Below are 14,538 nucleotides of genomic sequence, written 5' to 3' on the forward strand. Positions count from 1 at the left end.
ACTCTGCTCGACTCCTTTTTACAGCTTCTTGTTGCTTCTGCGGATGGAGGGAGAATCAGCGAGCTCAGGTCTGCATTTTATTTTACAGTCATATTACTGCACGTTTCTAATCCTACACCTGCCTTTGGATTCTTTACCTGCAGGTGAGACGCCACAGGTACACTGACCTCTGACCGCAGACAAAGCAAGCATACAAATCACAACATGACCAAAAATGGCAAACTGAGACACAAAACTGCCCGACAAAGAGGGAAAGAAAGCGAAATGACAAAGTCAGCCACATGAGAATTTAAACCACCAGAAAATAAATACAGAGCTCACAAACACAAAGACCCAGAAAGACTCAAGAACCCCGAAGGAACTGGACAAACAACAAGACCGGGAAAGACAAAATACCAGATCTCAGGCTGCAAACAGCCACGCCCTCCTGCTTTACATCCAACAGCCTAAAACAACCGGACGTGTCTCAAAAGAGCCAAAGTCAGAGGCAAAAATCTGCTGAGGAGACAAATGCCCAGAAAACAAAACCACAGAAAGCAAAAAGACAAATGTGCCACACAGTGAAGTATGTTGATGACCACCGTGATGACATCATTGTGGTGATGTTACCCTGTAGGGTGGAGGTAGAGAAGTTGTCCCGCTGGTGCTGAACGACCCTAAGACCAAAGAACTCATCATGGACCTCAGGAGGCACAGACAGCTCCACTCCTCCCTCGTTATAAATGGAGAACAGGTGGAATCTGTCTCCACCTTCAGGTTTCTCCGCTGATCTCACCTGGACCCACAACACCATCTCCGTGGTAAAGAAGGCCCAGCAGCGGCTGCACTTCCTTCGTGTCCTGAGAAGAACCTGGACCAGGAGCTGTTGCTGGTCTTCTACCCTCCTCAGTGGAGAGCGAGGTCTCCTCCTGCCTGGTGCTTGTGGCCACATGGGCGATCGTGGCTCAAGAGTTGGGAGTTTGTCTTGTAATCGGAAGGTTGCCGGTTCAAGCCCCGGCTCGGACAGTCACGGTCGTTGTGTCCTTGGGCAAGACACCGCCTACCGCATACTGGTAGCCAGAGGGGTACCGCGATATGGCAGCCTCGCTTCTGTCAGTCTGCCCCAGGGCAGCTGTGGCTACAATGTAGCTGCCTCCACCAGAGTGTGAATGTGTGTGACTGGGTTGATGACTGGGTGTGTAAAGCGCTTTGGGGTCCCTAGGGGACTAGTAAAAGCGCTATACAAATACAGGCCATTTACCATTTTGTACTCAGGGGCCACAACTGAGAGCAGGAAGGCTGCACAGAGGGTCGTTAACACCGCCCCAAAAATCATTAGGTGCCCTCTGACGCCCCTGGAGGCCATCGCCAGATCGTCCTGTCTCAGGTAAACCAGGGCCATCACAGGTGACCCCTACACCCCGCCCACCACCTATTCGACCCGCTGGCCTCTGGTCAAGCTTCAGCTCAATCAGGTCCCACAGCTGCAGACTCACTAACAGCTTCTTCCACTTATGTATACATAAATCACATTGTTCAAAAACCGTACAATGTGATTTCCGGAGTTTTCTTTTTAGATTCTGTCTCTCACAGTGGAAATGCACCTGTGCTGAAAACTGTAGACCCCTCCATGATCTCTACGTAAGAGAACTTGCAAAATCACAGGCTGATCAAATACTTATACTTATTACCTATACCTCATATATATATATATATATATATATATATATATTAATGATTCATTAATCATTCCAAAAAAACAAAAGTGCAGCTTGCACGTATCAGTCACGCTTTCAGCCAGGAGACTTGGGGTTGATCCCCTGTGGAGATGTTATTGGTTAGGTGGTTGGTACCAAGCTGCTGATGTTGGCAGAGTTAACATGACGCAGAAACTTCATCACCAATATTTCCACAAGTTAAAACATCAAAAATGTAAGTCAGTCTCACCTTTTCTGCCGACTGCGCCGTGCCAAAGAAGATGGGGATGAAGGCGAGCCACACGATGCAGGTGGTGTACATGGTGAAGCCGATGGGCTTGGCCTCGTTAAAGTTCTCCGGGACGCCGCGGGTCTTTATGGCGTAAACAGTACACGTCACCATCAGTAAGATGCTGTAACCCAACGAGCAGATAATCTGGAGATCCGTGATGTCGCATTTCAACACCCCTCGAGCCAGATCGGGGTTGAAGGTCTTCTGCTCGTCGTAGTCTATGATGGTGTTGGGCGGGTCCACCCCGAACCAGATTAACACCCCTAACAGCTGGACCGAGATGAGGCTGGAGGTGATAGCGAGCTGCGAGGTGGGACTGATCAGCCTCGGCGGCGTCACAGACTTCTTGCCCTGCTCGAAGATTCGGTAGATGCGGTTGGTTTTGGTGAGGAGGGCGGCGTAGCTGATGCACATCCCCAGACCGAGGAAAATCCTTCTGAACGAACACACGCCGACATCTGGCTTGGCGATCATGAGGAACGTGATGATGTAGCACAGAAATATCCCAGTCAGGAGGACGTAGCTCAGCTCCCTGCCGGATGCCCGGACGATCGGCGTGTCGTTGTACCGTATGAACGTAGCCATGACGAAGATCGTCGCGATGATGCCCAGCATTGCCAGGAAAACCGGAATCACCGCCCAGGGCGAGTGCCACTCCAGCTTTGTGATGGGGATAGGCTGGCAGAACGTGCGGTTGGCGCTGGGCCTCATGTTGTAGGAGCACAGCTTGCAGGTGAACTCGTCGGGCTGGAACTGGTATCCGTCGCAGGGCTCGCAGTGCCAGCAGCAGGGCATGCCTTTCACCACCTTCTTCCTCTCGCCGGTTTTACAGGGAAGGCTGCACACGGAGGTGGGGACCTCCTGCTCTCCTCGAGGCCACTGCATGTCCTCCTTCTGCAGAGAGAGCATGGAGACAGTGAATGGTTAGATCAACACCCCAACATATTCTCACTCCAACTCATCAGAAACCGCTCTTCATGTTGTAACACAGGGTCATTTTCTCAGGTTAGGAGGCAGGTGGAGTACCAGATAGGTGGTTTAGACCAGCGGTGCCCAACCCCTGGGCCACGGACCGGTGTCAGTCCGTGAGTTGTTTGGTGCCGGGCCGCGAGAGTTGAGGCTTGGGTGTAAAATCTATGGTATTCAGGGTTATTGTTAACTCTGTTTCTCTGGGTCTGTTCCTGTGTTATGAATAAATCTTTCTTTTTTTGGTACTGGTTTTATTTTGTTGTTTTGTATTTGTTGTATTCGCGACACCTTAAAGGCCGGTCCGTGAAAATATTGTTGGACATAAACCGGTCCGTGGCGCAAACAAGGTTTAGACCAGTGCTTCCCTTTTGGAGCCACGGCACATATTTCACATTAGATAAATCACACGGCACACCACAGAAGCAAAATGTCACAAAAATCATATTGATCGTTTTCTCCCTCGCACCAGCCTCGGTTTGTCCCCAGGATACCTTTTTTGCTTTGCTTTCACTGCTCGTGCTACGGCCTTCTTCTGGGTCGCAGTTTTCTCCAGAACCAGGTCTCACGGGCTACTTTTTCTTTTCATTTATCTGGGATCACGCTATTACGCACTGCGTCGTCTCACAGCATGACAATTTTGTAATTTCTTCTTCATCTTCTTCTGTTTTACTGGCAGTTGGTAACCCATTTAATTAGAGCAGATAGTTGTACTGCCCTCTGGTGGAAGAGAATGTAATTGTTCTGCCTGTTACTCACGCCGATGGCTTAGAGCATGGGTGTCGAACTGCAGGCCTCGAGGGCCGGTTTCCTGCAGGTTTTAGATCTCACCCTGGGTCAACACACCTGAGTCACATGATTAGTTCATTACCAGGCCTCTGGAGAACTTCAGGACATGTTGAGGAGGTCATTTAACCATTTAGATCAGCTGTGTTGGATCAGGGACACATCTAAAACCTGCAGGACACCGGCCCTCGAGGCCTGGAGTTCGACACCTGTGGCTTAGAGTACTACAGTGTTCCCTCGTAAAAATGACCCACGATAGGTGAAATCCACAAAGCTTTATTTTTTACAATTATTATAGATGTTTTGAAAACCCCTCACTAAACACTTTATACACTTTTCTCAGACAGGCATGAACATTTTCACACTTTTCTCTCTTGTTTAAACTCAAACCTTCGTAGAAAGTTCAGTATTATAGGATGAAACCAAAGATCAAACCCTGTTTTCAGGTCCAGAACATGGAATAGAGCCGCTGCCAGAGAATTCAACATTAATGAATCAATGGAAGTGGAGGAAGCAAGAAGAATGAGCTGAGTAAAGTTTTAAATCCGGAAAATACGGTAACTTCTACCTGCCTTTAGTCCAAATCTCTGTGCGATGGTTAGCATCTTCCTACTGCAGGAGCCTTTGACGGAGCAAACGTTTCATCGACATTGTTGTTTGTTGGGGAGAAAACTTACAAACATGCAGCACTTCAGAGTCACACTGCTAGCATCGAAGTAAATTTGACAAGCTGAATGCGCTCTGCACTGGACAGGAGACACGGCACGAGAGGTCTACAGCCAATCAGGACGCAGAACACAATGTGCTGCAAAAAACAACAACAAAAAAAGGCACCACATCCAGAGAAAGACACCAACAACCCATGGTTTCTACCGATGGCGCTATAGGTCTTTCAACCCACTCTCATCATCAATGGGTTTTTTTGTGTTGAACTCGCTGACATTATTGTCCACCGAGACATAACCTACCAGTGTTAGAGACCTGAAACCTGTCTGAGGGGTTGCAGGAGCAGGTTTATCAGCCTGGAGTCTGGACCATGCTCTGTTTGAACCTCTGTGCTCTGGTTTTGTCACATTACATTTAGGAAAGGATCTTGGTTGAAGGTAAAATCCCACAATATTTGGGGGTCAGTATAAGTATAAAAACAGCTGCTCCATAACTGTAATTACACAGTATTTGCTAACCCAACAAAGAGGCCGCCCGGGTCTTTATCTGTAAATCATTCTGCGACGACTCAAACTGAAACCAAACATGCTACCTTACTATCTTTTCTTCCTGCTGCGCCTAAAGTTTAGTGTTGTAGAGCAATCCTCCAAGAACAGACTGTCAACATGCTGCCCTGTGGGTGAAGCTGAACCTCGGAGTGCATGGTACAACGTCGCCATGCTGTGAGCTAATCACGCTGTCAGACATCGAGTTATAGCCGAGCGTGTGGCGCGATTTGCTTCACTTGCTGCTCCAGTAAAAGTCACATTGATTTGACAGCCTGACTGCTGCTAATGAGCAACGAACGCTGCATTAGTGCAACATCGATATGGATGGATTCCACCTGGACCTCAGATCGTTGGTCACTTTAATGGGAGAGCTAGCGTTAGCGCAGAAAGCCTGCTCCGGGTTGGATCTCGAAACCTGATCGATCCGTCCATGAGGGGAACGATGAGCTACAAACATTCATGGTGCTTTTATTTTGAAAGTCAAGCTGGCTTACAAGTCGCAGGTTTTCCTTTTTGGGAGAAAAACACCTGTAAGTGTGCAGCAAGAACGAGCCCGTAATGGTCTGAAAGTCACATTAAGTGGAATGGACTTTAACTACCCTCTTATCCGGTCGTTAAGTGATGACGTGACGAATCCTACTTCCGGGCCTAAAGTAGTCTGTGTTTAATATGGCTTTTGTGTTGTTAACATGTTTAATGTTTTGTATTTTCTTCTATTTAATCTCAAAAAGCTCCTAAAACAGTCAGTGATCACTGTTGACCTCCCTCGGCTTTTATTACCGCTAATCATTTATTTAAGCTCAGTTTTTAAAACCTTAGGATGTAGCTACAGCCCAGCCCATGCAGCAGTATATGAATGACTAACCTCGTATTGTGGATGGATTATCTCAGTTGTTCTCCTGCTGAAGTTTGGTCCTTTTACAGCATCCTGCCATGTGATTACATTTGTTCCTAACCACCGAGAACCCTCACGTTAACTTTTATCGAGTGGAAAAAAGTTAGCTTGGTTATGTTATGCTAACATAGCTGTGTCGCTAGCGGTCACGTAGCACATCATTATATAGCAGCTAGCCAAACTTCAGTAACCCTACAAACGTCACTGCTGTTTAGTTTCTGTCTTCATTTATGTTGGAAGTGATAACAGAGCTGTACGTTTGAATTTGTTTCCAAAACCCCGCAGTCAGGACATGCTATATTGTATTTAGATAGAAGCTAGCGAGCTAACTTCCTGCTAACTTCTAACTCCGTTAAATGTCATAAATTCTGTTTTCATGGATGCCTGGATGTTAAACTCAATTGTTACACCTGGTAGAGCAGAACGCTGATCATTTTATTAAAGATGAAAGACTTTAGACAGTTTTTCAACTCTCAGTAATGCCATAGTGATCGTTTGATATATGGACCTGCAGCGGAGTTTAGGCCCAGACACGGCTAGTGACGTCAGACTGAACGACCGGATAAGGAAACCCCTGAGAAACGGTGACTAATCTCTTCTTGCAGCATGCAGCCAACGAGAAAGTTATTCATTTATCGTGTTTTGTTGTAACATGTTATTTTTAGCGTCTTAGGCTGAGTTTTATTTTGTTAATGCTGTGTAGTTTTCACAGTGGCTTTGGAGAGACGTCTTCAAATAAACCAGTGATGGAAAAACTATTTGCGTCTGCCGGTGCTTCGAGGGAATCATACACATGTATGTGCTGTGCAGCTGCATGTGCTTATTATTATTAATAAATTATAAAGATCAGCTGCTGCGTGAGTCTGAATTTCAGCTGTGCTTGTTTGATGTGACTTAAATGAAACTTAATGCATGAAGGGATGAGTGTAAGGCTGTTTTATTAACGAGTTTTCGCTCTTTCAGGTTTAAAGAAAGCGCCCGATCAGATGTGTCTGAGTATTGTTCAGTACGCTGTTGTGTGAAGTGATGAGCCTGTGGAAATGAGCTCCAGGCCTGAAATGCTGCCCAGACCCTGGAAGGAGCTGAGCCCTGACGGATGCTGTGTGTTTGTTATTGTGTGCTGATGAATTTGGCAGATAGCTGCTCGCCGTCTGATCTAAAAGGACTTGGAGGGATTTGAAAAGCTGCTGTGACCCAGAGCTGATCCATTACAGAGCGCTAAGGACGTCCTCAGACAGATTATCTGCAGAGGCCGATCTCAATGAGCCTTTGGTTCCAGCGGCACCGGGAAAGAAAGTCCAGAGTCGATAGCGGATGTTATCTCCAGGTTGCCCCGGCTCCCCGCCCGCCACCAAACAGCCGAGTGGATGACCTGGAATAGCCGGGGATGGAAGGCCGCGTGGGGCTAACAGCCTGGCTCGTCTCTGTCCAAGCTGACAGTCAGAGCCAGCCTCTAATCCCCCCCCCTGAAAACAGGCGGCGGTCCAGCTCCGAAGCAAAGGAAACGCATCTCTCCCACACAGCTCCTGCCTCCTAATTCATTTCCCCTATTATGAAATTCCGATTACATTCATCAGCATTTGCTTCCACACATCCATCCATCACTCCCACGTCCCATCCAACCTTTTCACTGCACGCCAAGCATCATCAGAATTACATGACCGGCTGACACAAATCCCCGCTGCTCCTCCTCGCCATCAGCTCACAGGCAGGTGAATCCGCCGCCACATTTAATGCATGGACGGCGTTCAAATCCTCCTCGCCACAAAAGAAACGAGCTCCTCCGCACGCCGTGAGAGAGTGACTCACAGCCTCACTAATAACACAAATCCAGACGGGATGGGATGCAAAACGCCACGAGCGGCGGCGGGTCAATCATTTAAATGAAAACGCCATCTGTCTTCTGGCCTTCGCAGCGGTCAGCAGGGCTGCCCGCCGCCGAGGCATGTTCAATAATTCACCCCGAGCTTTGAGGAGGTGTCACAGCTGGTGGAGAGAGCCCCCCCCCCACACACAGCCTCAGCAGCTGATTAAGTCTCCGGGTCCTGAACTCAGCCGGCACGCCGACAGCTTCGTCCAACACAGGAAATAAAATGAGCACAACTGTGTTCGCCGTAAAGGTTACAGCAGGAACAACGCTGCTCATTACGCTTCCTGCAGCTCTCTGCATCACGGCACTCAGGAGCGCTCCACCAACTCGACCAACACCCCGAGTCACCCAGGTCCCAATTATCCTCGACGCCATCTTTAGATACCGCCGACCCGAACCAGTAACGTGTCCTTTCACACACCTGGAAAAATAAGGGTGAGACCTGTGCACGGAAAATCCATCTGCTCTGCGGTCCAGCAGGACAAAATCGATTATTTATGACTCTCTGAGCACATGAGCCCAATCTGGGTCACAAATCAGCAGAGCTGTGGGGGGGTGATTATTCTACACGCCGTCTGACCAATACGACAGAGAGGAAGTGGAGCTTTAACACGTTTCAGGAAAGAGAGGCGGCATGTTCGGAGCCAGAATCTGACTCTGGGCCGTCGGCATCATCAGCCGGCGCACTAATGTTTCTGCAAAAGGATGCAATTACCGCCGCGTCCGTGCCGACCTGAACGCCGACCGTCGCTGAGGAGAAACGTCCCAGCAAATCGCCCAAGAGCTCCATCTGAGACTCTACAGGCCTCAGTCAGCAGGTTAAAGGTCAAAGTTCATGACAGTACAACTAGAAACAGACTGAAGGAGTAAGGCTATGAAAGCCTCCTCTGTGAAAGGACCTCAGACACAAATGAGTGCTGATGTGGGTTTTTGGCATTTATATACTCTCCTCAACCTTTACACTTTTAGAGGAAACACCTACAAATGCACCTGTGTCCACGCCCGTCCATCACGCCGCTTTACTGAAACTTTACGTGAAGCTGAGCTCTGCAGGAGAACTTCTGCTCTGTGGGGTTCGGGGAGCTGCTCGACCCGTGGTTAAGCGCTGACGAGGCTGATCCTGACCGATAATGTGCTGCTGGCAGACGGCGTCATGAAGCTTTGCTTCGTCTGGCTCCTGTCGGAGGCCGGCCTGCAGATTTCTGCTCTAAATGAAACTAAAGGTCAGATTTGCAAGGAGACAAAAGGCGAGCGAGTAAATGTTCGCTGGGTGGAAAATGGAAAAAGAAACCGAGGAGCTCCGTGAACACTTCCTGCGCCTCCCTCGCTGTTATTCTTATCACTGTCGGGCAGACCTTTGCTCCCACGCCTGCTGTCACACTCCTCGTCGATAAGCCGGCGCTGTGGTGCCGTTGTAGGCGGGTCAGTGTGGGTCAGGTGAGCGGTGCAGGGGAAGCGTCTCTTTCTGCTCGCTGTTAGTCACAGCAGCGTCTGTTCGCCTGGAAGAGCCAATAACACATCAACCCTCCTGGGGGGGGGGGGCTTCCAGTCTCACTGTGCCAGGGACGCAGTGACGGGCTCTCCGCACCGTTGCCATGGATACCTTTTTTTGGCCTCGATTCTTCATTGCCCCCCCCGCCCCCCCGCCTCCTGACTGCGTGTTGGATGCTGTCGGCCGGTCGCCCAGCAGCGACCGCTTCACAAACACGTCTCGCTTTCCTCCATCTGCCCGCACGCAGAGGGCTCGTCTGCCCCGCCTCCCTGTTCTCACACGTCTCCCTCTTCCTGCCTGTTTTCATCTTCGTTCCTGGTGAGGCACACAAGCACCGCGGGAGACGAGGGGCTCGCGTCCCCCCAAATATTAGTAACGAGCAGTCATGAAACGGCTCCCGAGGCTAATTTCCTCCGCCTCGATATTCAGCATCAAACCGACTCCGGAGCGTGAGGAAGCGTCTCCTTCATGTTGTGCTGCAGTCTCTTTAAATGGATATGCAGGATAAAGCGAGCAGAATCCATCTGTGGTATCAGAGCAGAGCAGAGGGACGCAGCGAGCCTTCTCCACGCCACAGAGCACAGGAACTCCCATAACCATGGAAACAGCTTCACAGATAGAAAACTTTACAAACGCTGGGCTAAAGTGACACGGAGAGAAACAAGACTCAACCAAAGTCCATCGAACTTCACTGTTGATGTCTCCAGAGGACCAAACGGTTTAACTTCGCTCTCGCTCTGCAGGCCTACTTGTTGTTCCTAGAGTATTTAAAAGTAGAATGGGAGGGAGAGCCTTCAGTTTTCAGGCCCCTCTTCTGTGGAACCAGCTTCCAGTTTGGATTCAGGAGACAGACACTATCTCTACTTTTAAGATTAGGCTTCAAACCTTCCTTTTTGCTAAAGCATATAGTTAGGGCTGGACCAGGTGACCCTGAATCCTCCCTTAGTTATGCTGCAATAGACGTAGGCTGCCGGGATTCCCATGATGCATTGGGTGTTTCTTCTTCACTTCCCTTCACAGATTCCTGGAGGTGTATTTGCTTCCTGTGGTTTCCTGTCTGTAATTCTAATCATGCCCCTCCCCCTCCTTTCTTTGCTCCTCCCTTCAGCTGACACTGTAGTCATCCTGTCCCTCCTGACCAACGGCAAGTCGTCAAAACTGCAGCATCTCTCGGCTGAGTCAACCTCGGCAGCAGGCCGTCTCACAAACGGCGTCTGCTTTCCTTCCATTATTGAGCCACAGTCATTAACTCAGTCACTGTGGATCATGATTAAACTGATTAATTGAATGAAGAAGGAAATAAGTCCCCCGGGTCCCGGTGAGGCCGAGTGCAGCTGAACGTTTGCAGTTAGCGGATGAGCGGCGTGCTCGAGTGACAACCAACTGAAAGGACCAAAGAACAGGAAACTCATCAGAGACGAGATCACAGGCATGTCGGCGCCATTCATCCTCCATGTGACAAACACGCAGCAGCCACACGCCACGTTCTGCGAGCAGTTTGCTGACTGAAATCAGTCCCGCCTCCGTTGATTATTCACCTGGAAACTGAAAAATGATCCAGAGGGCTGATTATGATTCAGCGTATCAGAGCAGATGTTCATTGTAATCACACAAAGGTCCAGCAGGGGCAGCAGTGAGTCAGTCCCCAGCACGTTTACAGGCCGACACAGGCTGCTGGTTCCTGTAGCACTTCCTGAACCTGCGAACATGTTTGTCTGTGAGTCTGTAGGGTTTTTACACACAGAGGGCGGAGTCACCAGCTTCAGCGCGTCTGTCACTCTGACGACGCCTGAAACACCTGATTTTCCAGTGAAACATGGTCTCTGATTCCATCTGGTACCAATTAACAAAGATACCGAAATGAAAATGAAATCCGAGTGTCTCCGACACGAGCCGTTTCGGAGCTTGGAGAAACGTTGACGAATCTGCAGCTGCAGAGCGAGTTTAAAAGTTTTCTTTAACGAAGCGATAACAAGCGTGTGTGAACAGCACGAGGATTAAAACTGAATTAAAGCCGCGAGGAAAGCACCTTCAGCTCACTTAAGCCTTTATCAGACTCCCACTCCTGCACTTCACAGCAGCGCTCGGCGCTCCAACATCACTGCGGTGTAAAACGTTGCCGTGTGCGATGACCCGCTGCGACTCGGGATTATTCTAAAGCGCAGAATAAAAGCTCTGTGTACATCAGCTGAGCGCGGGCGGCGTTTTCCCTCCACAGGTGAGAGATTGAGGTCCTTTGTTCTTTGATGCAGGTGCTGAACAAACACACGTCTGACCTGCTTCAAAGAAAAGCTGCAGATGGAAAAAAACAAACAGGGAATTTGAATAATTATCTTCCTTTTAGCTGCGTTTGAGACACAAAGTGAAGAGCCGCTGTGTCCTTTATCTTTGAAGTGGTTTAAAACAGACATCGTGTCACACGTGTGCTGCTTTTATTACTGCGAAATACTCACACGACGATTTCTGCAGAGGAAAACTCTGAGAGTGTAAACGTCCTCGCCGCTGAGCGCATCACTCCAGCCCAGCAAACAGCACTGAGGCTCAGCTTCTGACCTGGAAGCCTGCGGTCACTCTGCGGAGACGTCTGGACTGGCAAGGTGTGATTGGCTGGAGCAGGGAGTTGTGGGAGTGTCTGCTTGGACTGCTGGTTGACATGGTTGTGCAGGACAACAAAACCTGGCTGTGAGACCTCATATTTGAGACGCTTTAAAGGCGCGCTGATAAAAATCACAGCTCTGTAAACCTGCTGAGGCTGTCACCAGGATGCAGGTGACCCCTCCCTCCTGCGAACAGGTGTGCTCACCTGCGCTCTGTCAGCTGCAGCTGCAGTGGACAGTTTAATGCGGGCGTAGAAGCCTCCTGACACTGTTTCAGAGTCCCACAGAGGGAAAGATTAGCTTTTTAAAATCATTAAAAGGAAGGACACCACAGGACACAGGCAATATTTCTCCCCTTGTTCGTCTCCTCCCGCCTCCCCTCCTCCCTCCTGACATCTGCTGTTAATCCTCTCCAGGCCACAGACCCCGTTTCATCCCATTCCCAGCCTCAATTGAGATTAATTCAATTTATCACTTGTAATTTCTTCCAGCCGCCAGTAAACGGCTGGTGTATTAGCCCGGGCTCCTCAGAGGGCCAAATTGATTCTGCATGCTGAGCGATGCTTTGTGCATTCAGGATACCAACACATGTCGACCGAAGGGGAGGAGGAGGAGGAGGTCTTCCTCACAGCTGTGTGTGTGAGACACTGAAGGAGTTTGGTCACCTGCAGCCACATCTGAGGGTTTAAACAGGAAGTGGTGCTGCGTTTCACCGAGACCCTCCTCAGTGACCACTTCAGTGTGAGGACAGGAGAGAGGTCCAGGAGGAGAGAGGTCCAGGAGGTCCAGGAGGAGAAAGGGCCAGGAGGAGTGAGGGCCAGGAGGTCCAGGAGGAGCAAGGTCCAGGAGGTCCAGGAGGAGAGAGGTCCAGGAGGTGAGAGGTCCAGGAGGTCCAGGAGGAGAAAGGGCCAGGAGGAGTGAGGACAGGAGAGAGGTCCAGGAGGAGAGAGGTCCAGGAGGAGAGAGGTCCAGGAGGTCCAGGAGGAGAAAGGGCCAGGAGGAGTGAGGGCCAGGAGGAGCAAGGTCCAGGAGGAGAGAGGTCCAGGAGGAGAGAGGTCCAGGAGGTGAGAGGTCCAGGAGGTCCAGGAGGAGAGAGGTCCAGGAGGAGAGAGGTCCAGGAGGAGCGAGGTCCAGGAGGTGAGAGGTCCAGGAGGTCCAGGAGGAGCGAGGTCCAGGAGGAGAGAGGTCCAGGAGGAGAGAGGTCCAGGAGGAGAGAGGTCCAGGAGGAGCGAGGTCCAGGAGGTCCAGGAGGAGCGAGGTCCAGGAGGTCCAGGAGGAGCGAGGTCCAGGAGGAGAGAGGTCCAGGAGGTCCAGGAGGAGAGAGGTCCAGGAGGTCCAGGAGGAGAGAGGTCCAGGAGGAGAGAGGTCCAGGAGGAGCGAGGTCCAGGAGGTCCAGGAGGTCCAGGAGGAGAGAGGTCCAGGAGGTCCAGGAGGAGCGAGGTCCAGGAGGTCCAGGAGGAGCGAGGTCCAGGAGGAGCGAGGTCCAGGAGGAGCTGCAGACACTCCTCACAGTACAGCCAGGTTGGAGATGCCTCTCTGATCAGCTGCAGCTCAGCGCTCTGATGTCATGGAGCAGTGGGAGGAGACACCGGCAGCGTGACCTCGGATCCTCCAGACAGCGCAGGTACTGCAGCGGGGTCAGGGGTCACCCAGGGGACCCCCACAGCACAGAGAGGGGCTTTTAATGTTGCTGAAGGTTATCATGGTAACAGCACACAGAGACTAGTTTCAGTCTGGAGGAAACAGCTGCTGTCAGCTTTGAAAGCTGCAAGCAAATCGGGGTATTTGAATAAGTGCACGTGTCCTCGTGTGACTCTGCGCGCTCCATGAGCCTGTCACTGCTGGAGCACGTCAATTTCCCCATTGAAGGATATTCTATTCTATTCTATTCTATTCTATCGTACACACATGAACTTCACGTGAGCATGTATTTATGTTTCATGCTGATATTTGCTGCTCTGTCTTCGCCCTTCAGAGTCTGCGGATCAGAAAAGTCAAACAGATTTCTAAGAGCAGCAAAGGCGTCTCCGAGGAAACGTCTCCACATGAAGAAGGTGACCTGGAGCCGGCGGCGGTGGCAGGACCGGCGGCGGTGACTCTGAGCTCGGTCTTTCATGTCTCAGCAGAGAGCGCAGGTCCTGCTGGCTGCTGAGCCTGATCTCCCTCGCAGGCCTCCTCCTCCTCCTCCTCCCCCTCCTCGCTGATGGGCAGCAGACTCTGAGCTCCTGATGATCACGCTGACATTTAAATGTGTGTCGGAGCTTCTACAGCTGTCCTGCTGGCTGCTGAAGTTTCCTCCACCCAAACATCCACCCGACCAGCTCCTCCCATCACGGTCACATTCAGCTTTTTGGTTATTCACTCATTTTTGTCCCTGTTCCATTTTAACTTGATTTTGTTTGTAATGGTTGTGTCACTCAGAGACGGTTTCACCTTCAAAGAACAGAAACGTGACCAACATGAGCGGAAACATGCGTGCGTTGTTAGGGGCGTGGCCTCTTTGTCCTTTGTATCTGTCCATCACAGTCGGGGTATAGGCTGGAAGTCTCCTCCTCTTGAAGGCGACTCTTGCAGCTTTTAGCCAACCCTGGTACAAATCTGACCGGCATCAGACCGGCGACCTGTCCAGGTGTGCCCCGCCTCTCACCCTATGCCCGCTGGCGTAGGCTGACCTAGATAAGTGGAAAATAGATGATGGATGGAGCAAATCTAAAAAAATCCACGGCCAAAACGCTGAGTAATTAAATGAG

General features: G+C 50.4%; 1 protein-coding gene across 3 annotated transcripts in view; it reads right to left on the reverse strand.

The window, feature by feature from the left end:
• Positions 1-14,538, reverse strand: part of grm7 (glutamate metabotropic receptor 7) — a 144,224-nt gene that overhangs the window by 16,292 nt on the left and 113,394 nt on the right. For all 3 annotated transcript variants that reach the window (XR_014874313.1, XM_085161394.1, XM_085161395.1), the window contains exon 8: positions 1,927-2,862. Coding sequence is in view for 2 of the 3 variants with exons in the window: in XM_085161394.1 (XP_085017520.1) it covers positions 1,927-2,862 (936 nt within the window). In the remaining variant the exon portion in view is untranslated. The remainder of the gene's footprint in view (positions 1-1,926; positions 2,863-14,538) is intronic.

Source organism: Neolamprologus multifasciatus, chromosome 5, assembly GCF_963576455.1.
Source record: "Neolamprologus multifasciatus chromosome 5, fNeoMul1.2, whole genome shotgun sequence".
Taxonomy (NCBI): Eukaryota; Metazoa; Chordata; class Actinopteri; order Cichliformes; family Cichlidae; genus Neolamprologus; species Neolamprologus multifasciatus.